Source organism: Barbatula barbatula, assembly GCF_947034865.1.
Source record: "Barbatula barbatula genome assembly, chromosome: 15".
Lineage (NCBI taxonomy): Eukaryota > Metazoa > Chordata > Actinopteri > Cypriniformes > Nemacheilidae > Barbatula > Barbatula barbatula.
In genome coordinates, this window is record NC_136778.1 from 6,573,598 (window position 1) to 6,596,527 (window position 22,930).

The 22,930-nt window shown below is 37.0% G+C and overlaps 2 protein-coding genes across 2 annotated transcripts; one reads left to right on the forward strand and one right to left on the reverse strand.

Moving 5' to 3' along the window:
• Positions 1-1,111: 1,111 nt before the first annotated feature.
• Positions 1,112-13,159, reverse strand: pla2g4ab (phospholipase A2, group IVAb (cytosolic, calcium-dependent)). The gene is made up of 18 exons (XM_079475514.1): positions 13,010-13,159; positions 12,438-12,538; positions 11,962-12,043; positions 11,614-11,762; positions 11,246-11,359; positions 11,126-11,160; positions 10,819-10,963; positions 8,747-8,883; positions 7,962-8,184; positions 7,749-7,863; positions 6,242-6,379; positions 5,393-5,482; positions 4,113-4,178; positions 3,839-4,036; positions 3,570-3,754; positions 3,294-3,483; positions 2,854-3,011; positions 1,112-2,414 (listed from the first exon to the last, which is right to left on the reverse strand). The coding sequence occupies exons 2-18, from the start codon at positions 12,462-12,464 to the stop codon at positions 2,271-2,273; spliced, it is 2,196 nt and encodes a 731-aa protein (XP_079331640.1). The 5' UTR covers positions 12,465-12,538; positions 13,010-13,159; the 3' UTR covers positions 1,112-2,270.
• Positions 13,160-13,855: 696 nt separating this feature from the next.
• On the forward strand, positions 13,856-17,998 carry ptgs2b (prostaglandin-endoperoxide synthase 2b). Its single transcript, XM_079475292.1, has 10 exons — positions 13,856-13,952; positions 14,047-14,163; positions 14,240-14,383; positions 14,553-14,696; positions 15,355-15,536; positions 15,664-15,747; positions 15,864-16,110; positions 16,315-16,601; positions 16,680-16,827; positions 17,418-17,998. Exons 1-10 carry the CDS (start codon positions 13,862-13,864, stop codon positions 17,825-17,827), a joined length of 1,854 nt encoding a protein of 617 aa, XP_079331418.1. The 5' UTR covers positions 13,856-13,861; the 3' UTR covers positions 17,828-17,998.
• The last annotated feature ends 4,932 nt before the right edge of the window (positions 17,999-22,930 follow it).

Below are 22,930 nucleotides of genomic sequence, written 5' to 3' on the forward strand. Positions count from 1 at the left end.
GGACGTGTCTGACTGACGTCTTTTCAACAGTCATTAAGCTTGTTTGCTGGGAGGCTATTCTTTTGTCTGGTAATAGATACATCTGCTCTCATAGCGATCTAAGTAATGATTTATGATTCTTTTCCATTGAGTCACCTTGCATGTCAAGATGAGAGTGCAGATTTTCAGAGCTGGAATAAATTGGTGGATATTTCACATGAGGACCTATCTGACACCCAGTCATCTGCATGTGTACTGTAGAATTTATCTCTAAAAATGATTCAAAAACTTTACAGATCTTCTTATGATATAATCACTACACAAACACCCAAAATTTGGGGTGGAAAGCCCCCATACCCAAAGAGTAAACTAGAAGACCTTATTAGACCAAGGATTCCTAGTAAATGTTTACACAATACAGTAATAATAATACAGTAATGAGTTCCACAATTAGGGTGAGTTATTTATTTTTGCCTTTTTTTCTGGATAAACATCAATATGAAGCATATTTCCTTCTTATGAGACTGTACACCTTTTAATTAGACAGGAGTAATGCTCCCACATGATTTAATGATTTAATTGAATTTAATGGGTTATTTAATTAAGGTTATGTTTTATATTTGGTACACGATTCAACAAGTACTGCCAGGATAATGATGTTAATCTGACACACCCCTGTCTGATACACACACAAAGGTAAAATAGTTAAGAACAACCTGTGCCAAAATGTCTCCAGATAATTTTTCACTGGCTTTTGTAGCTTATTGGCTGACATGTGATGTCCTGATAGCTTCTCAAATATCAGCATTTCCTTAAAACCTGCATGAAAGTGTTCAGAAGCCCTTACGCCTAAATCACTTGTCGTGGTACCTGGCTGCTAAATGCTAAAAAGTGTTTCTATCCAAAATTATTTTGAATTCTCAACAAACCTAAATTCGTTCTTACCTTTCTAAAAAAATTATTCTACTTCAAAACTACACTGCAAGACTACGGGTTGAAGTATTTAGAAACCATTCGGCAGATCTGCTGATATGTTAGGATGTCCCAAACCCATAGAGGCACATCCTCCATGAACATGTCAATTATGACTGACATCAGACAGCTTGGGTAGCATGAGAATAAGAGACAGTGTGACAGAAATGTCACATATTTATTCGAATTTGATATAATTTAATAATATTTAGTATATGTAAACAATGCTTACAAGTGCACTTGATTCAAATAACACCTTATGCTTTATGAAACACGGGTATTCGTGGTTACACAGTGTAGTAATAAATACTGTACTAAATTATTTGTGAATAGAATAAATCAAAATGATGAAAAAGCCTTTGTCAGAAATCCTATAACCATTACAAACTTCATTCAGCATTACATCATCCAAAGGAGAAGAAAAAAACGACTAGACCCTAACACCCGTTCAACACCCCACAATAAAATGAAGGGTAAGGTTTGGGGTTGCCATGGCTTCATGACATGTTTTGTCCCTCAGGATGTTGTCTTTTTTGTTGAGTCACTCCCTTGTTTCATAAACATAAATCAAATGTTTCACAGAGACCAGGTTGTCATTTAACAAACCTGCCCAAAGGCTTTCAGTGTTTGAATTGTGAATTAATATGTTAACACTTCACATGCTAATATTTGTTAACATTAGTTAATGCATTAACATGAACTAATAATGAGCGATATAGTTTTAATAATATTTGTTGTTAATGTTAGTTAATGCCAATACAATTGTTTATATTAATGTATGCATTAACTAATGTAAACAAGTACAACTTTTGATTTTAAACATAATATTTGTAAATGCTGAAATTAACATGGACGATATCAAATCCTGTTACATAAATATTGTTCATGTGAGATAATGCATTAACTAATGTTAATTTAAAGTAAAGAGTTGCCATTATTATAATCGACTTTCCAATATTTCAATTATTTTAAGATGGAAATCATTTTAAAAAGACACACAAGCATCTATCAGCAAGTTAAAAAGATATTATGTATATATTAAATAATAATTTTGTATATTTTGTCTACTCTGAAATGTTGGCACCCTACACACACCCTACAGTTACCACAACTCATTGAGAACAATTAGACTGTCAAATCTGTAACAGTTTTCATCAGATAAATAGAGTACTCTTTATCTTCAAAAGGCTACATGGAAGCTTTCTGAGGGACCAAACCAGATCATCTGGTTATTTCTCAGTTAAAAAGTGTTTTCCACGATGAGATGAGTGTCATCTGTAAACTTCCTGTAGCTGGAACCGCATCATACACCCACCCCCCTATTGGCATGCTTGTCCTCCGGCTTCCTTCTTCAAGTTCTTCAGTTTTTTGTTTTGGACTTTATTAAGAGGAAACGTGACAGAGAAGCGAAATGGATTCTCCTTCCTATGCAGAATACTGTCCTTTATTGCTTCTTTGATCACCTAGACAAAGTGTGGTAGAAGATTTAAAACGTGTAACTTGAGTAAAACAAAGCACATAATATCGGTGGCAAAACAGTTCAAGACCACAGATATAAAGCTGCAAAGCAAACAAAAATAGACTTTCAAATGCAATTGATTCCATTTCCCACAGCTTTAACAGCTAAAGAACCAATATAAGCTGTCATTTGATTTAACAACTTTTGGTCTTCTCATCACAAAGTTGTTATACTTGGAGGCTTTGAAGCTTAATGTGTCATTACTAAAAAGAGGTGAAAAGACGATTCTTCAAAAAAATCTCCAAGATGGAAAATATACAAGCATATGGGTTTTGTAACAACATGGTATTGGCAACAACACGTTATTGGCAAAATACGGGTAGCTTAGGATAGCATAAATAACATTCTTTCAAAGTGAGAAAATTCAACAATATTGAACTGACCTCTATATGGTTAAGAGTGTTGAATTCCATAAGATTATGCAACTGGGTGAAGGCTTGGTTTGAATACTGGAAGTTGAACGTGGAATAGGGCGTCTCTGGATTATCAAAAATATCAAAGTCTGCAAATTCTCTCTCTTCTTCCGTCTCACGTGGAACTCCTTCAAAACACACCACGATGTTAAACACTAGTTTCTTCGAATTAAACACACATCTCTTTTGAAAGCACATAAACAGATTCAGCGGTGAAAAACACACCCACTTCATTCATTATATAAACAGAAATGTAAATCAACCAACTCATAAAAGCCTCAAACACAGACCTCCATTTACACAAACAAATGTGCAAATCACAGCACAGTGTAAACAGGAAATTAGATCTCAGATTGAGGAAGGAGATTCTCAAGACTTTGACTTGTTCGTACACAAACAAATGAACACACCTGGAGCTTTTAACTTCCTGAAGTCGAGATTGACCAAAACAAAATGGATGATGGTAGGGCAGTTCCTTTCTCCTTTTTTGGGCTTGAAGACATAACACTCCTTCAGTCCTTCCCGGTCAAACACCCTCGGGTCGATCTTAGGAAACGGAAGCTTATTCATTCGTGCCCATTTCTCGGCCAGCAGGAGTTCCTACAATAGACAGATCATTTAAAAGCTTGTTTTCCATGCAAGGGTATGATACAGGTGTACACATTTGTGCATATGTGCTCATTCACCTTAAATGGAGGACTAGAGTCACTGGGTCGGGCTGAGAAGTCAAAGGAGATGATGAGGTCGACACCCCTTTGAGGTCTCAGGATTAAGGGAAAAGGGAGGTTGAAGGTCAAACCACTGTCCACCACGTGGATCGTCCTGCTTTTCACGTCTAACGGCTCATAGATGCGATCAAACTCAAACGGGTCTAAAAACATCCAAAATTTGGGCAAAATCTATGAAGTTTAGTAAATTAAGTAAGCTTCGTAAAATGGAAAAGGTGAACTCTGACCTGTCACAGCATCAACCTCCTCCTCAACAGGGCTAAGGGTCTCGGGGAAAGTGGAAAGTGGTATCTCGTTGTTGAGGTTTAAGCCGAGCATGAAGTTGTGAACTTTCCCTGCTCTTCCCTCTCGCGTTTTGAATAGAACCAAGTCACTAAAGAAAGAGCTCACCATGCGCTGCATCCAGCTGGCCTGATGCTCATCATCTGCAGGTCAAAAAAAAACATTTGGACATTTTGGACGTTTTCATTGACATCTAGAGTAGATTATGTAAAATCTCACCTTTGTGAGAGTCTTCATCGTTGTCTAGACTGTCCTCTCCTACGATGTGTTCTGGTTTGATCTGCTCTGTAAAACAAGCAAAAAAACGGCATTTTAAGAAATTTTTGAACAGAAAACACAAACTGGTGTGAGGTTTAGTTTTAGGGTATAGTATAAAAAGTCTACTACCATAGAAGTCCTTTTTATTGTACAGTATATATGGCCAGGATACAAATGCACACTTAAGCATTTAGGGGACCATCTTTATCAGTATGTGAATGCTAATACATATTACAGTTTTTCTCGATTGTTTACACACAAATATTGGTACTTGAGACACAATGACCACAACATGTAACTCATTCACCAACCCCCTGAACCAATTCTGCTAAACTACAAGCACAATTCCTGCTTTACACTCACATTGCAGATCTAAAAGACACTTCTTTCAAAACACTACACACAATTCTCTGCATTTGGCACAATTTTCGGGCAGAAAAATGTCTTGTTTTCACAAGGAACACACTGCCATTCAAATATGAACACAGACTCATCACATGTGTAAACACCTGTCACAAATGTGTAAACCCCTTCTCCAAGCTATGGAAGACACATGTGGAGATATAGCAGCTGATGCTTTTCATGGCTGGACTGAAAAACATTGCTTGAGATGTGGATGAGGTGCTGTGGCCAGACCCAAACCCAAGAGAAGATGCAGCATCGTTTTTTTACTGTACCTGTATACAGTAAATTCTTCTGTTGTTTTGTATGTAGACCACTGTATGTGCTACTTTGTGTTGGTTGGGATGTACACTGTACATTGTTTTTGTTGGAAAAATAAAATATATTTGTTATTGTGTATTTGTGTGTTCTGACCATAAAATCTATTTTATATATATATACAAAAAATATTTTACAACACACTTATATATGTACTGTCTGTAGTAAGTGTAACACTGAACCATATAAAGAGCAAAGTCATTATGATGAATGGAGAAGTGTTTTCCATTCATTATAGTGTTTTATATAGAGCACATCAGTGTTCAACTGATTCTTATAAATGTCTATTCATATGATGGTTTGTGTGTGTCATTTGAAAACAAAATACCATTTTGAGAAGAAAGAATATTGTTTTGAATGTGAAGTTTCGTTTTGCAGGAGAATTGAGGGGTTTTGCCCATTGTGTTTGTGTTTTTGGATTTGTGTGTAGAGTTCTGAGAATATGAGGCATGCTTTCAGAAAATGTGTGTAAACAATTGAGAAAAACTGTAATAGCGCTGCATAAGTAGGCTCAATCTTACCCAGTTCTTCCTCCATGGTGCTTCCCTTTGTCACATCATTCATTCCCAGAACTCTGTTGAAGAGGATTGAGAAGGCACTGCCCCACACACCTGTTCAACATACACACATATACAAACAAACTGGATGACACTCTTCATCCCATCATCCCCTGGTCATATCTTGAAATCGCACCAAATGACACCAAAAAGCACTATGATGTGTCTTCGAAACTGTACTTAATTTAGACATCAATAAAAAACAGAGCTAAAAGTCTCTTCAGCCCTCTCAATAATAAAGACAAAATAAGCCCGGAAACAGATTACGTAAAAATAGAGGTAAAAATAAACATAAGTTCTTTCAAAACATATCTTTGTTTTGTTTTGTATTGTATTTTTTGAAGAAAATATCTCAACTGTTTTTGAGATTCCTTGAGATCTATTGCAAAAGTGACGCACCTTAGAGCAGGTGAAATCTGAAACACTAGTAAACAAATACCTTGTCAGATATTTACATCGTTGTATTTAGTTTTATAAAAAAACACTGAGAAACGATCTCTTGGGATCCACCCTGTGAGGAATTTTCCTTTACGCTCAAGGCAACAGGTTCTGTCCTATCCTGAAGTGTGAGTGTGTGGCATTGAATCACAATGCAACTACAATAGCTTGACTTTATTAACCAACACCCTGAATCGGACATTTAACCCTTACAGTGACGATCCCAACAACATTACAGAAACATTTCCATGACAACACACATTACTGTGTTCTCATGCTTCTTTACTTACTACATTTACATTAATGCATTTGCCAGATAACTTTATCCAAAACGACTAACGGATTTGTTTTTAATCAGTAACAAAGGCCCCTCACCCATCAGAAAGTGAAGAGGGTTCTCTTCATACTTCTTCACTACATTCCCCCTGAAGAACTTGCTTCCAAACAGGTCAGGAGTCATGAAGGTTCCATACTTGGCCATTCCGATTTCATACGGACTGAACTCCACCCAATCTGTTCGTTAAAACGCATCAATCAAAACAGCAATGACAACAGAAATGTATCTGCAATGAAGTCTACAATACATGTCCTAATAATTACTATAACGATCATTGCTGTGTTATTTATAAACACAAAGCATATAGTTGAAAACCAGAGTAAAATTACTGCGTGTTCCATGAGGCACAATGAGGATGAATCACATATTTCAGATGTGTTTTAAAGGTGGGAAGGCACAAAGGTTGTTTGCAGTTTATAGAAAACCATACAAATAGATGTCAAGTATTAATTACGTGTGACTATTAAAAAAGGTCAACTCCGCAATATGGACTCCACAAAATTGAGGACAGAGGTTAGAAGAGCCGACCTGTGGGTGTTGACAGGATGATCAATGACAGCCGGAGATACACTGTACACAGTCGTATTTAGTCTATTGTTGAGGTAGGAGCGGCTCTTGTGCCAACCACATGGCACGTCATTCACGTTACATCAGCTCATTTGTAAACTTTTTCAAGTTTGCTTCTAAATTTGCCATCAATACAAAAACTATTCATGCATGCACAGAGCGAGTCAAATTTAAAAGGTGAATTATTTCTTTAATGTCAATAGTGAATCCATCACTTCTTGACTAGAAAGAGCAGCAAACTGCTCATGTGACAACCTCAGTCATTTGACGGTCTGCTTCTCCTTCAAAGAACAATGAATTCAACTGACGTCATGTTTTAATACCAGCTGGTGCAAATAGAATTACAGGTATGTCTGTGAGCCCTGTATGCAATTACACACTGACAGACAGACTTTGACAGCAAGCGTGCACTTTGAGGACAATGCAAATCCTCTTTGAACTAAAAAAAGACATGTAATATATTACTATGCATGCTTTAACTAATCTGCTGACGTGACCGGGTTCTCCCCTTGCAGTTCAACAGGTCAGACTACAATAAACAGCACCCATCTGCATTCATATATTGAATACAATGATGGGCTGTTCAGTGTATGTATTGATAGGGTAATGGCTAATTTAGTTGGATTTTACAGAGACTGAATAAGTGATAACTATGAGTTTGCAATATTGTCATATTGCATTTTTATGTTATTGTTATCATAGAAATTCCGACTCAAATATTATCTCGTCACTGTCGGGTGGAAACCTCGTATCTCCATATTTCGTGTTTTTATCTTTACTATTGATCACCCTTCATGTTTGTCCGTGGGTTTTGCGTAAATTCAACCAGTGAAAACGTTTAGAAGCAGCTGATAAACACAGTGATTATTTATAGTATTTGTTTTTAATTTCCTGAAAAGTAGTGTTTTTGGAGATGCAAGGTTTCGGCCGGCAAGCAACAATATGCAAGTTTGCTTTACTATACCATTAAGTACAGACCTGCAAACTTAAGCTCAGACACATCTGGTTTAACATGCAGGCAAGAGAACAAGGGAAGTGGAGCCTGCGCTTCATTTATCTTCTCTTGCAAATCACTCAACTTGGTGTCCATTCTCTGTGGAGAGAGATGTCGGACAAAAATGTACAAATGTAAGAAGATAATGCATCTGCCATAAGCACAAATTAAATATACACTAAGTGTAAAACACCAACAGCAGGAATAAGCGTCTCGCTGATCAACATCCCAAAGATATCTGTGAAGGTAACAGGCTGCCCTGCGGCCTTCTTGCTCCACAGGGCATGGACGTAGTTGGTGATGTGTTTGGGAAGAAGTAGTTTAAGAGGGTTACTGCTGACACGATTCATCAGCTCACGGTTGATCTGCTCAGGGCCCGTTACTGGGAACTCTGGGTGGGAGTACAGAGTAGACATGTACCTGTGAGACACAGAACAAGAAATGCAAGTTTGCAGTGGGATGCTTTTGATACGCAAAGAAAACATATTTTTCTATATATTAAAGGAACAGTTTACCCAAACATTTTTTATTCTGTCTTCATTTAGTCACCCTCAAGTTGTTCTAAATCTGTATAAATTGTCAATATTTCACAAGCCTTCGAAATGGGTGAGAAATGTGTTTATGGCAAACAGTTCTTGGCCACCATTAAGAAAATTTGCTTTAGAACAGTTTGATTTCAAACATTCTTCCAAATATATTTCTCCGTGTTCATCAGAACAAAGAAATGTATACAGATTTGGAAACAACTCGAGGGTGAGTAAATGAAGACAGAATCTTAATTTTTGGGTGAACTATCCATTTAAATCATTTAATATATATTTGAAAATATATATAATAATAAACTGGTAATACAGTACATTATACTATACTGAATAATACATAAAACTACTGCTATATGGAAATCTATTATTTAATCTGTTGCGTTATATTTTCCAGTATATTCCCATATTTTTGCCTGGTAAAGGGTAAAATCTCCTCATACCAGGTGGATCCAGAAAGGCCAGCAATATATGTTACACAGTCCAGAACTTCAGATTCGTACAAAGCCTTTATTACTCCAGAGAATCCAACCATCGCCCTGAAACCTCCACCTGAGCCCAGGACAGCTATCACTGGCACCTTCACAAGAGACATGTACACAATAAAGCAAAAAATATATTTGTATTCATTGCATGAGATTTACTGTACAATAACTACAAACAGTTTGCTGCTCGAACAACGTGGACGTTCAAACCTTTTTGATTTCAATCTCTTACCATAATCGAATGAATGACTGATCTTTTTTATTTACAGTATGTGTACAGAAGCAGTTCAGCCCTGTCACGTCAACTTTATTTATAAAGCGCTTTTTACAATTGTCATTGTTCCAAAGCAGCTGTACAAGAAACATATTGACTATAAGCCAAACATATAAGGTTATACAAAAAGTAAAAACAAAAAAAGGTGAAAACACAGAAGACAGACACAGACACACAGATTCAAACACACCCACACACACAGCACGCACACACATACAGACATGCAGACACACGCTGTCATTTACTGGATTCCTGGCACTCTTTGAGACCTCCAGTGCAGACAGAGTATGTTTTCCTTTCTTACAATACAACACACCAGGCCAGACGTGAGCGTTCTCACACGTCTCAGATAACACTTCCTCCTCACAGTTGAATTTCGGCCATTTCACATGTTGGCTGACCAAAAACTGACTAGGCCGAAGGAATACACAACATAAAAGAGGAATTTGAAAACTATAGCGTCAGACAACACATGGGACTGGGACTGTTAAGACTGTTATCAAAACAGTGAATAAAACCGTTATAGGGAAGTGTTTGGTATATTCTGTAATGTCTGGTCACACGTGTTATGTGGCCATTTATCTTGTGTATTAAATCATGACTAGAGCAATGTAGAAATCTAAGCTGGTCCAGGAAGTCTGCGTCAATGGTATCAGTGTACTGCACTTTTTTTATTTGAGTCATGGTATGCCTTTCTGCTGCTTTATATTTAGGTCCTTAACTCTTCATGAGTCATCCAATATATCCAGTACTGTGTAACCACGGCCTTTTGGTCATAACACAGTTTGTGGACAAATTATATGACGTGTGTATATACAGTGTAGGGCTACTCGATTATGACAAAAAGATCCCGATTATTTAACCCGATTACTCAATAAACTTTAAAACAACATAGAAAATAAAAATTGTGGCTTTTAAACTCTGAAAACTGAACTCTTAACTGAAAAATAAATGTAAAGAAATAGCACTGAACCGCTGTAAAGGAAAGGGTGCGCTGTGGATTTATACTACAATAAAAAAGAGGATCCTTGGAAAATGGTATGCGGTACAATAATCGTTTACATCGATTATTTTGTTTTTGTAATTGATGAAGGCCAAATTGGCGATTAAGATTAATTTTCGATTAATTGAACAGCCCTAAGATAGTGTGCCGTGTGTCCATTATTTCCATTATATTCCATTAGATCCATTATTGATTTTCTTAAAGGTGCAATGTGTTATTTTCTAGAGGATCTATTGACAGAAATGCAATGTAACACACAGAATTATGTCTTCAGACGTGTAAAAAGACCTAACATAATGAAGTGTTAAGTTATTTCCTTAGAATGAGCTATTTCTATCTGCACACTTCGCGGGTCCCCTTGCATGGAATTCGCCATGTTGTTTCTACAGTAGCCCTAAACTGACAAACTATTCTACAGAGCACGTTTCGTAAAAACGTTATCTCCTTCGGCTAATCAGTAAAAACGTGACGACATCTTAGTCCTGTGTCAGCCACTGTAGTGTTTCATCCGTTGTGAATCCGTTGCTTGCAATTCACAACCTCACCACCAGATGTCACTAAATGACATACACTGGATCTTTAAAAGATCCACCAAACAGCATTTTTTGCTAAATCCAACAGAGGACAAAAAACTAAATACACACATCTAAATATTTGGGGAAAACATTTCAAGAAGTTTTCTAGCTCAATCCTGGTGGTGCTTATCTAAATGTCTGACAGAAGTTTAGCAAACAGGGGATGAATGGGTGGTACCTCATGGGGAGAGGATGGAAGGAAGGAAGGTTTCTCCATGTTTAGCAATTTCTTGATACCGAGCATGACTCTGTCACGGCGGTGTTGTCTGTATAGTTTTTCTTTCTGGCACAGATCCAGATTGAATCGGAGGTCCATCGCTGAGCTACAAGATATCAGACAATGAGCTAACAAAACATTATACTCCCTAATTGAACAATAGAAAGAGTGAGATCTTCCGTATGTTGTGCAAGGAGCTCTCTTTAGTATTTGAAAATATCACAATGTTGTATATAAATTGAGATAATGTGTAGTTGTTAATACATACTTCTCCAAGGACAGCTGACAGTACACATTGGTCATCTGTGAAAAATAGAAGCTGTTTAAACCCTGAACACATAATGCAGATCATGCACAATTGATTCAAACGAAAAAGAAACAAACATACTTTTCCTATATGGAATGACACCTGTTCTGTTTGTCCAACCTTGAGGTTAGAAATGGCATATGAGGCTGTACCCAGCAATTCATCCACCACATAGTTTGCATCCATTAATGTCAGCTAGAAACAAAGAACAGCAGCTATGCCATTGACTACGTATGCTTAAAACAAACTGTATTCCAAGAGACAGATCACAGGTCATACACTGGTCTAAACATTATAAACACAGATGTGAACACGCACATTTAGAAATTGTGTAATTTTGATCAATGTTAATACACGTTTTACACTAGTTTATAATCCCAAAATAAAACTAAATATTGGTTCTGATTGTGTGTGAGGGCCTGTTTGGGGACAAATTAGTTTCTGTTTACCTCCAGGACATTTTCTTGGTCTGGGTCCAGGATGAATTCAAAGGTCTCATTCCACTCTGGATTGATGTCATTGTCTATATGTCTTGTTTTCTTCCTGCTTTCAGGAGATGTAGGGATGAACAATTCCACATATGGATCCGGAGTGTCCACTACAAGCACATTTGGTGACATTCATGATTTATTTTGTGGGATGCATGCATCAAATCTCATCTTTTAATCTTGTGAGGTTAGTAGCTTGAAACTGTTGATCCTGTAGAAAAGCACGACACTCTATGTCTTGTAATCGAATGTAGCCAAGTTCCCCTATTTTCTCAGTATGCTAAGAAGTATGACCCAATCTTTACTTACACAAATCCCCGAGAGGTCCTTTGGTTACATTTTCAGCTCTTAACACTTTTACTTTGAATTTATGTGAGATTTGCTGTTCGACCTGAGAAAGAAACAAAATTTACTGTACATTTTATTTACATCATTGTTTCCATTAATGCTACTGACACAACCAAGAGAAAAAAGTAACGTAGATTTAGCTTGAATTATACATTTATATGTTAAAATTGTACACTGATTTAAATTTAGGAAAAAGGGAAGTTACAATATGTGTAAAAGCCCATGAGCAGTGGTGGGCTGGTGTAAATACATGCCTTACATTAGCGTGTTTGTATAACAGAAGCCTACAGTAAGTAAACAGAGTTTATTCCGAAAAGCTGTACAATGTTTATTTATTTTCACTAGTATGATTTTATTACATTTACAACCCTAGATGTTCTCAAAAAGCACAATTTGGACTCTTGAAAGGCACTGTCCAGTTTTTCTGGTCTACTTACAAAGATATGATGATTTGTGAGTGGCATGGTGGCTTAACTGCAAAACTAGACTAAACTGCCAGGAATTCTTCAAAGAACTCTGTCCTGGTGCTTGCGGACTTCTAAATTCAGTAAAAATAAATAAGCAAAAATAATGATTATCATATGTAATTCAGTTGACAGTGTAAACCAATATCGGACATGGATTAAAGTCTTACATGCATGCAGACAGACAAAAATGAGTGTAACGTGGAAGTGTGGAAAGGGGTGAAAAAAGTATCACTTCCATTATATAGATGACACTTAAAATGCCCTGAATAGCAACAAATTACACCTCAGTACTAAAACTCCTTGTCACAGTGTTTGCCTTTTTATTACTTTAAGTAGCCTAAAACTTTAAGTTTTAAAACTTAGAGTTTTTATTAAAAGTAGAATAAGTAAAATGCTTCTTGATATGAGTCAACGGTGTAAGAAGATCATCGACTATGATATTGCGTGTGAACCATTTAAACAAACCACATCGCTGTGCAATCGCCGCTACACTGTCCGCAGATGTCGTGCCGTTACTTGATGTTATATGAACAACAACGTACCTGCCGTGAACAATTCACTGTCTGTGTAACCAAGTTTGCAGTAGCCTATGTCTTGATGTGCACAACAAGTCTATAATCCGGTAAAAAATATAAATAGTTGTATTTCCTTAATGCAGACAGCACGCTTCGGGCGGACCATCATTTTGAGAAGAAGGGGAGGAGGCTTCCTAATATTGAAAAACTCTCACGCATGTCTGTTCCTCTGTAGCCTACTTTTCTGTATTTTTGCTGTAAAATGATATTATATATTTTACTCGGGTGTTGTGTAGATTAGTTAAAATGATGTGTATTAATGTTTTTTTCCCGTTCAAAATGAACAGCAAGTGTGATGAAGATCTGCGCTGTAGTGACAGCTACAGACCTGTTTTGCGATCGTGAAATCATTGTCCACAAGAGGGCGTACTGTTGCTTCTAAAAACCTCCCATATGCGATATGGCAACGTATCCCAGATCAAATATAAACACAAATTATGTTTAGGATAAGAGGTATCAAATTATCCTTCGTGCGTGTTTTATTTGTAATCATTTTCAGTCTAAAATTTAAACGTATTTTTTTATTAGGAGGGATTTATTCACATATGAATACCTACAAAGTAACTTTTGGCTATCATCCCAAAATAGCAGATTTTTATCTGACGGTTTATAAATGGATGGCATCCGATAATCCGAAAAGCAGTAAGTGCTTTACACCAAACATATCATTTTATCACTGTTTGTATTGTAGTGAGCGCACTTTCGCATCTGGGTGGCGAGTCATGTGCATTCGAGACACGCCGTTGCGTCATAACTCTACATATAACTGCACCTCTTTCACTTGAAGGTTCATTCATACGTTGATCCCAAGAGTTGAGGATGAGGCCTCGACCAACACAAGGCACTGAGATGAGAAGCATCGTATCGTTCATTCTTCTTTTGCACATGGGGTTCACAGTGTGCCAAGGAGGTACGTACAAACTTTCTATAGTCTGTAGTGTTCATATTTTCTATATAACAAGGTCAAACTGTTTGCATTTCAAATAATACATCTTTTTTTGCAGCCAACCCCTGTTGCTCAGAGCCCTGTCAGAATCGAGGTGTCTGTACGGCGATGGGCTCCGGCTCTTATGAATGTGATTGTACACGCACTGGATTTTACGGGCAAAACTGCACAACGCGTAAGTGAGACCTGAGTCCGCAAACATATATGCTTCTTGTGCCCGGCTAACTTTAACTTTCGTGTCGTTTTAACAGCCGATTTTCTCACATGGGTGAAAGTGTCTCTGAAGCCTACTCCCAACACTGTCCATTACATTCTCACCCATTTCAAAGGATTGTGGAATATTGTCAACAGCTTGTCATTTTTGCGCAACGCCATAATGCGCTATGTACTCACATGTAAGTTACGCTATATCTTTTCTTATAAAAGTATCATCTATTTTTCTTTTTATACATTTGATAGTTTTAATGGTAGCCTATTCCATTTTTTTGTAACACTTAAACTTTCATCTTTGGCGAAAAGGAAACGACATTCTCTGTAATTGAAACGTTTTCCCTCTCTCTTCAGCACGCTCCCATCTGATCGACAGCCCTCCCATATACAATGCCGACTACGGTTACAAAAGCTGGGAAGTTTACTCCAATCTCTCCTACTACGCTCGCACACTGCCTCCCGTCCCGCACGATTGCCCAACACCCATGGGAGTCGCAGGTGAGTCTCAGACCTGTTCTCTCACATTTCTTAGCATATTGCGCCATTACATCACCGACAGACGCTGTGCGCAGCGTGCGGACCCAACCTGCGCGTCTGCATGCCTAGGTGTGTGGAACAGAAAAACAAACGAAAATAAAAGATATGCCTACGAGATTGCTGATCTATTCATCGATCAGCTTCTTCAGGTTGCTGAGGTCAGATAAAGCTGTAATTGTTAGGAAAAGTAACCGTTGTTTATAACATTAACCATGTTTTCTGGCAGATTGAATTTCTTTTATATTAAAAGATGTTTAATACAAATATCATAGTTAAACTATGCTTACTATAGTGAGACAATGGCAAACTTGCGGTTACTATGGTTTTACTACAAATAAAACCAAAACAGATTGGTTAGTATAATTAACCCATGTTCTTTTCGTAAGGGAATGGCAACTTCTACCTGAATTCACTCATAAATTACTTTTAGTCATGTGGATTAAATCACATTAAGATTAAAAGCGGTTCATTTAAAGCAGATTTTATTTTAAGGAGGTAGAGAATAAGTCATGCCCAAAAGTCCAACCATATCTCCCTGTGGCCTTTTCTTGATGTAGCCATCTGATGTAAATGTAAGGCTGATGTTTTCATAAATATTTTTCTTCATCTTTCTTGGCAGGTAAGAACGAACTGCCAGATGTTAAGGTTTTGGCTGAGAAACTTCTAATGAGGAGAAAGTTCATCCCAGACCCTCAACGCACTAGTCTTATGTTTGCCTTCTTCGCTCAACATTTCACACACCAATTCTTCAAAACCGACCAAAAGAAAGGTCCAGCGTTCACAACAGCCCATAGTCATGGGGTTAGTATACATTAAAAAACATTTGTAATTTTTTTAATTTAACTAAAGCAGCACAATTCTAATGATGCTTATGGTTATAATTCATAATTAGAATTAATACCTTAATGGTTTTGTTGGGTGTCTTCAGGTTGACTTGAGTCACATATATGGACAGGGGCTTGATCGTCAACACAAGCTGAGACTTTTTCAAGACGGCAAGCTGAGATATCAGGTAAGAAATATCTCCACCCATGCGTTTTGCATATTACTCCTTTTAAATTCATATTGCAAGCATGCTTGTAAAAACAATCTCTCAGGTAATTTACGGAAAGTCTTTGTCTTACCCAGATTCTGGATGGTGAAGTGTATCCTCCAACAGTCAGTGAGGTTCAAGTCGACATGCACTACCCTCCACATATACCTGAGTCACGACGCTTCGCTGTGGGTCACGAGGCCTTCGGACTGGTCCCCGGACTCATGATGTATGCCACCATCTGGCTGCGCGAACACAACCGCGTGTGTGATATTCTTAAACAGGAGCATCCTGACTGGGACGACGAGAGGCTGTTTCAGACCTCAAGACTCATTCTGATTGGTTAGTATTCTGCAGACCAGGACATATCGTAGTTTTGTTCAAATTTGGATTTGTTACAGAGACAAACAGCATTTGAGACGAACAAATGTTTGTTAATGAATTGGGAACTTAAACCATGTGTAATTGGATAAAAAATGGTTACTTTGATAAATATTTCAGTCAGAAATCACACTCATTCAATCATTCTCTATTGTGTCTTCACAGGCGAAACAATCAAAATTGTAATCGAAGATTACGTGCAGCATCTGAGCAGCTACAACCTGAAGCTCAAGTTTGATCCTGAACTTCTCTTCAACGAACGTTTCCAGTACCAGAATAGGATTTCATCTGAGTTCAACACCCTTTACCACTGGCACCCGCTTATGCCAGATGCATTTCACATCCAAGATGAAGTCTACAATTACCAGCAGTTTCTTTTCAACACGTCGATGTTGGCTGACTATGGCATCAACAGCTTGGTAGAGTCCTTCACTAAACAGATAGCTGGACAGGTAAGCTAAAAGATAACAATTGAGTTCTGTTTGTTGATGTATTCTAGGTCCTGTAATGACAAAAGTCCATTGATCTAGGTTGCTGGAGGACGTAACGTTGCCCCAGCCGTTTTAAGGGTGGCCATAAAGTCAATTGAAGACAGCAGGCAAATGCGCTACCAGTCTATCAATGCATACAGAAAACGTTTCAACATGAAGCCATACAAATCCTTTGAGGAAATGACAGGTAAAGGATTGCTTACATTTTATATTTTGCTTATATTTTTTTAACTCATAGGCCTTTGGGTTGAGCAAAAATCCATAATTGTAAAACTGGCTTGCTTTTCTTAACTAAACTAACCTGTGATGTATATTCTGAGTAATATTTCTGAAAAAATACCATTGTTTAATGTAAATTTCTGACAAATGTTTATATTCTAAATGGCAAGCAATGCCGGTCAATGGCAGAGGAGAACGAATACTGTAGCTCTCTTCAGAGAAAGACAGTTTATCCGGTCTAAACATTGACATGTTTTAATAACACACCTGTTAAAAACAACTAGGTCTGCACAGTATCAATGAGATAAACATACTGTGTATCCTCTTCAGGAAATTAGTCTTTATGTTTTCATACAGGATTATCGTTGTTTATAAACAATACGTGCAGATCAAAGGATCAACAGCTTTACTTTCCTAATATATACAAATGGTATCTCCCTGTAAGAAGAAAGTACTCGGATTGAACTGAATAAAAAATGAGCCATTTTAAATCATTTCCATTGAGGTAAGCTGAATATACTGACAAGTTGACTTAACTGGCAATGTTTTATGTTGCAGGGGAAAAAGAGATGGCTGCAGAACTAGAGGACATGTATGGGGATGTAGATGCAGTGGAACTTTATACTGGTCTTCTGGTTGAAAAGCCCAGAACCAATGCCATCTTTGGAGAGACCATGGTGGAGATGGGTGCTCCCTACTCCCTTAAAGGATTAATGGGAAATCCCATCTGTTCCCCCGAGTACTGGAAACCCAGCACGTTTGGTGGTCAAGTGGGCTTTGACATCATTAACACTGCCTCTCTGCAGAAGCTTGTGTGTGATAATGTCAAAGGGCCGTGCCCCATAGCCTCCTTCTCCGTACCTGATGTAAAAGACTCTGTACATGCTACTATAAACGCGAGTAACTCTCATTCGGATTCAAAAGTCAACCCAACAGTTTTGCTTAAAGAACGGACGTCGGAGCTCTGATAAATGTCTCCTAAATAAAATATATTTATTATTAATTTATTTATTGGATATTTATTTTATTTATTGTTCTTTAATTGCATAGTTTTATATTTTTCATAAAATGTTTTGTACAATGTTTGGTTTGTCTTTAATTATTTATTAAACACTGTAGTGCATGTTTGTGTATGTTTACAATGGACCTCAGATTTTAGCAATGTTCCAGTGTCATATTGTTTCATGTTTTTACTTGAACTGGATTTTTCTAGCTGTTTATGTTCATTCATTTTGTTTATGTTTTTTTTCTCTATCTTTGTTTCTCAAAGCCAATGTAATTGAACATCTCAAAACATAAACTATTTTATTACTGTCAAAATAACTTTGGTAATGTTCCACAGCTACTTAGTGTTTAATTTGAAGAAGTGTTGCTTTTCGTATTTGTTCAACTTGAACTTTTGACTTTGTACAGTAAATTAATAAATCCTGAAAAATGATACTGTGAATATTACTGTGAATTCAAGTAATTAACATAACATAACAGCGTGGCACTGATATTTCAATTTAAATATTCCACAAAGATATTTCCTAGATGATAAATATTGTAATAAATCTTCAAACATGCAGAAACAAATTTACAGACGGGACAGACTTGTTCAGACAGCAAAGAAATGCAGCAGAAATAACTTGAGTCATAATTCAAAGAAAATATTAACATATTTATTTTGATTTGGAAGGCAATATCATAAATCACAGTTTACCCGCACATTCAGCTGCACATACAGAACTTTGTGAAAACAAACATCCTTAACATTTACAGAGATGAAAATGTGACCAACGCAAGAGTTCGGTTATACATTAATCTATGCCTGGACTGCTTTAACCCGTGTTGGGTCAGATCTAAACATTTTCTTTTTGACCCAACATAACCAAGCATAATTATATATCAGATTTGACAACAATAGTCACTGTGGAAATCATCAAATTCTACATGCCTATGGGCTAGTTGCACAAGATGGCGCCGGTGAGCATTTGCGACCCCAGATTATAACTACACTATTGAGTTGTTTTGGCTAAACAATGTGCTCAGCAATGTAAAGAGGATCTGTCATTTCGCTTATATATGACTTACTTCTTCTTTGTCTAAAAACACCCATATTTGCCCGCCCCAAATCTTCCTTCTCCCATACAGTGTAATAGACCGGAAATTACTCTGCCGACTCTGGCGTCCCAAAAGCTCACCGGCGCCATCTTGTGCAACCAGTGAATCATTTCAGGAGCTACCTGTAATTTAGCCCTAAATGTGTGGTATTGTTTGTCCACCCCAGTTGTAAGTATGTAAGATTGAATAGTAAGACTGAATAATGACGGACTAATACTTGATAGAAGTCATTTTATTGTGCGATTAAGACTTTGCCTCCGTGCTTCTGGTCATCAATGGTCCTGTTTTCACCAAGTTACTCTATGAAGCTCAACTTCCTCACTTCTGTGGGAGGAAGTAAGGACAGTCTTCCATTCTCTGTGATTAATTGGCGTGAAATTATAGCACAGCAGGCAAGAGGGGAAAGATTGTGGTACGCATGTTTCCATTGCCTCACTACAGACTGTCCTACAGAGAATCTCCGCTTTGTCCATGGGACGTGCTGCTGGGAAAGCCTAAACGGGCATGATACGTGCCATTTGACAAGCAATGAAAATGAGATGCCATTTGGACTCAGTCCGTGGTCACTTACCAGTGTGAGAACTTGGCAAAGAGAGGTATAGACAGAAAAACACTGTCTAGCAGTAGATTTATCAAGAAATAAATTAATAAATTAATTAAATAAATTTTGGAAACCGCACAATGGTGGTACCCATTGACTTGCATTAGTTTTGTGTCCATTATCTTCTTTTGTGTTCTGGGAAAGAAAGTACATCATACAGGTTAAAAATTATATGCATCAAAGGATGGGGTATTGATGACAGAATTGTCATTACTTGGGTGAACTATAATTTAAAGGAAAGCTCATATGAAAGCTCGCAGAAACTCAATGACAACTGCCATAAACCGCAATAATATTTTAAAATAAACTGTTAACTAACAAGACAAAAAAATTATATTCTGTCACTCATGCTGTCATTCCAAACCCATATTCTGTTCTGTTTTGGGTTGTACAAAACAAAATGTCCAATCTGTTCTTTTCCATAAAATGAAAGTGATGGTGACATATGGTATAGAAAAAGCAGCTCGGATATTGTGGTATTTTCTCTTTGTGCTCCACAATAGAAAGTCTCCTGGGTCGGGCTGAGGTCTAATACATTATTACTTTAATATGACAGAATTAAAAAATTTCGCTCAGACAGGAATTTAAATGAAGATATGATGTTTAGTTTTATGTTATCCTATCCTTTTCTCTTTCTCAGAAGAGGGTTTCCGGCATTTTTTGAAAGCACTTCACAGATTGTCACGGATAACTCTTGTTTTTCATGACAGCATCTCTGAAACCTATGAGGTAATGCTTTCAAAATCACTTACAGTCTGGTCTAGTCTGCATTACAGAGACTTAATTCATCAATGATGAAACCACACTGCAGGATATCTACCTACAGCACTCTTATAAACATTCTCACACTATAAAAGGACAGTAAAATGTGAAGCATCCTCAGCAGTATGTATATAGCCTGATTACGTCAGACTTCGTACTTCCTCTATTTCAGTTCGCAAATCGGAGAAGCAGAGTTTGGTATTACCAGGCCAAGCAGGATATGCCACTTTCCACAAGTACCTCATCTGAACAGACAATTTAATCTCTTGTCTCTACAATCTTCAATTGTTTTCATGTGTGTCTGTGAACATGTCCCTAAAGCCTTCTTACCAAAACAAAGTAATGTCACTTTCCTTTTAGGAAGTCCCCAGTGACAGATAAGGAAACTTATAGATAAAATCCCTTTAATAATAGTTGGCTATATGAAGTAATCATTTAATAATTAAAACTAAAATCTAGATTTAGCAAGAGCAAGCTTTAATAGTTCATTCAGCGTACTGGTAGCGCAAGGCACAAGCAACGGTCATGAGTTTAATTCCAAAGAAAACAAACTGAAAACTGATAACCTTGAATACAGAGTAGGTCACTGTGGATAAAAGTGTCTGCTAAATGCACAAATAATAGTCTAATGTGGAAAAAGTGAACTGCGTAACCAAATCAAGATCCTTTAACCTTCTCTGCAAGACAAGAAATTATAGTTCTAAACAACAATTTACAGAAAGCTGACATTTGATATTCAAGAGCCACTGCTGTATTAGCAACATAGATTGTTTTATGACCCATACGAAACAACTTTAATTTAAAAGGTGAAACTTGATTACCCTGAACTTCTCCAGAATTCATAATCTCTCACAAACAAAATTCCAGACCGTTTTATCAGTGTGTTCCCTTTCCAGAAGATAGCATTAACAAAATGTTTCTCCAAAATGCACTTTTAACCCCTGGAGTATATCTTTCGCCTTTAGCTCATATAAGTGATTTCAATGTGAATTATGCTGTATTCTCATACCATTATGAAAATACTTGTCTGTGTATATCAATATATAACCTAAGCTGTCATTCAGATTTTGCAGAATTGAAACCGCATTTTACATTTATTAGTCAGATGTATGTTCATGTAGAGACATGATGGTTTCCATTTTAAAGAAAGAATGTGTTGCTCAGATGTTTGATAGCTTGATTTTTGCCTTCCATTTTCTCAATGTGGTCTAGGAGAAACAATCAGTATATTTAAAGAGAGATGCGTGATTTTCTTTCTTATGGGATGTAGCTCATTGTGATCCTGGCACATAGTACAACCATCAGAACCCCTCCCAGTTCAACCCTCAGTTCTTCCACAACCATATAAGGTTGTGGTCCTCTCCAATTAATGTACCCAGCCAGAGGAACTGGCCAATGTCTGAATACAGAGCAGACAGCATCAGCAGATGAACCAGTTTAACCATTTGTGTATATGACGTAGAGAGGAAATGAACACTACTGAGAAAATTGTAAGACCACTTCAACCAATCAGACTACATGCTAGTCATTTTAGAAATACCAATTCACAATCATGACAACTAACATTTTGAAAGACTTTGAAATGAGAGTCCTATTGTATATCTTTCAGGGGAACGGTGTGAAAGAGAAATGCCATAGTTGTATTGGCTTTCAAAAAACAGTAAGGTTATAATCTGACTCATCTTTGTTAAGGCAAGTCAAGTAATTGTAAACGGAAGTGTAAAGCGAAATTATAATACAATTGGCTGTTCAAACAGTTAAAAAAATGTATAAGCCTGATCTAAACCACTAAAGGTTGCTTTATATGTGATTCAGGTTTTTGTTAATGTGTTTTAGTCTCAATGGTCACACTCACACTTGTTTCATCGTTAAATGGCAACAGGTTGTCAGATGTTACAACAAGTAAACCTTGTTTAGGAAAGAATCTGATTTCCACTTAAGTGTGAATTGCTAATTATTAATAGACCAAAAGATACACAATGTCTTAATCTTTATGGTATAAAAAATCCTAGAATTTCCTTAACAGAGAAAAAGAAACAGTTTCTAAAAATAACCAAGAATGAATACTTTTAAATGTCAGTTTGTCTCTCAGTCACAAAATCCCCTCCAGGTATGTAACATTACCTGTTAAAATAGTTCCCGTGTAACTAGTGTGTGTGGTCTCAAATGCTTGAGTGAGAGTGTGTGGGTGCACATTTAGACAAGACAAGAATCAGGCATTCCTTTAAAAAAAGGTTTTACAGGATTTGCTTGACATGACTTGATAGTTTCTGTCTACCTTCCTATGCAATTAGTGATAACATTATCTTGGACACACCTTTTCCTCATAGTCTCTGACTGAATACTCTCACAGTATTCATAACTCTAAATACATTGGTTTCTGCACAGAACCATGGATAATCAATACGAATTTAAAAGGTACAAATATAGCTTTTTATATATTAACCATGGATAATAAAAAACTGCCAAATGATAACGGAGATGCAGTAAATGACTAAAGCTGCTGTCATCACAAAACCATGCAAATGACTGCAACCTACTCATCAATAAAACGTAACATAAAATGCAATTTTCTCAAAATGTTACGTGACAGTTTATGTTATTT

Bases quoted from the DNA above. Each gene is read 5' to 3' on its own strand.
- ptgs2b (XM_079475292.1), top strand. From the start codon at position 13,862: ATGAGGCCTCGACCAACACAAGGCACTGAGATGAGAAGCATCGTATCG. The intron at 14,697-15,354 runs GTGAGTCTCAGA...CTTTCTTGGCAG, and splicing joins AACACCCATGGGAGTCGCAG to GTAAGAACGAACTGCCAGAT. The intron at 15,748-15,863 runs GTAAGAAATATC...TGTCTTACCCAG, and splicing joins ACGGCAAGCTGAGATATCAG to ATTCTGGATGGTGAAGTGTA.
- pla2g4ab (XM_079475514.1), bottom strand. From the start codon at position 12,464: ATGCCACTCACAAATCATCATATCTTT. The intron at 11,763-11,961 runs GTAAGTAAAGAT...ATGTGCTTGTAG, and splicing joins AGGACCTCTCGGGGATTTGT to TGGACACTCCGGATCCATAT. The intron at 3,012-3,293 runs GTGTGTTCATTT...TGTGTTTTGAAG, and splicing joins CAGGAAGTTAAAAGCTCCAG to GAGTTCCACGTGAGACGGAA.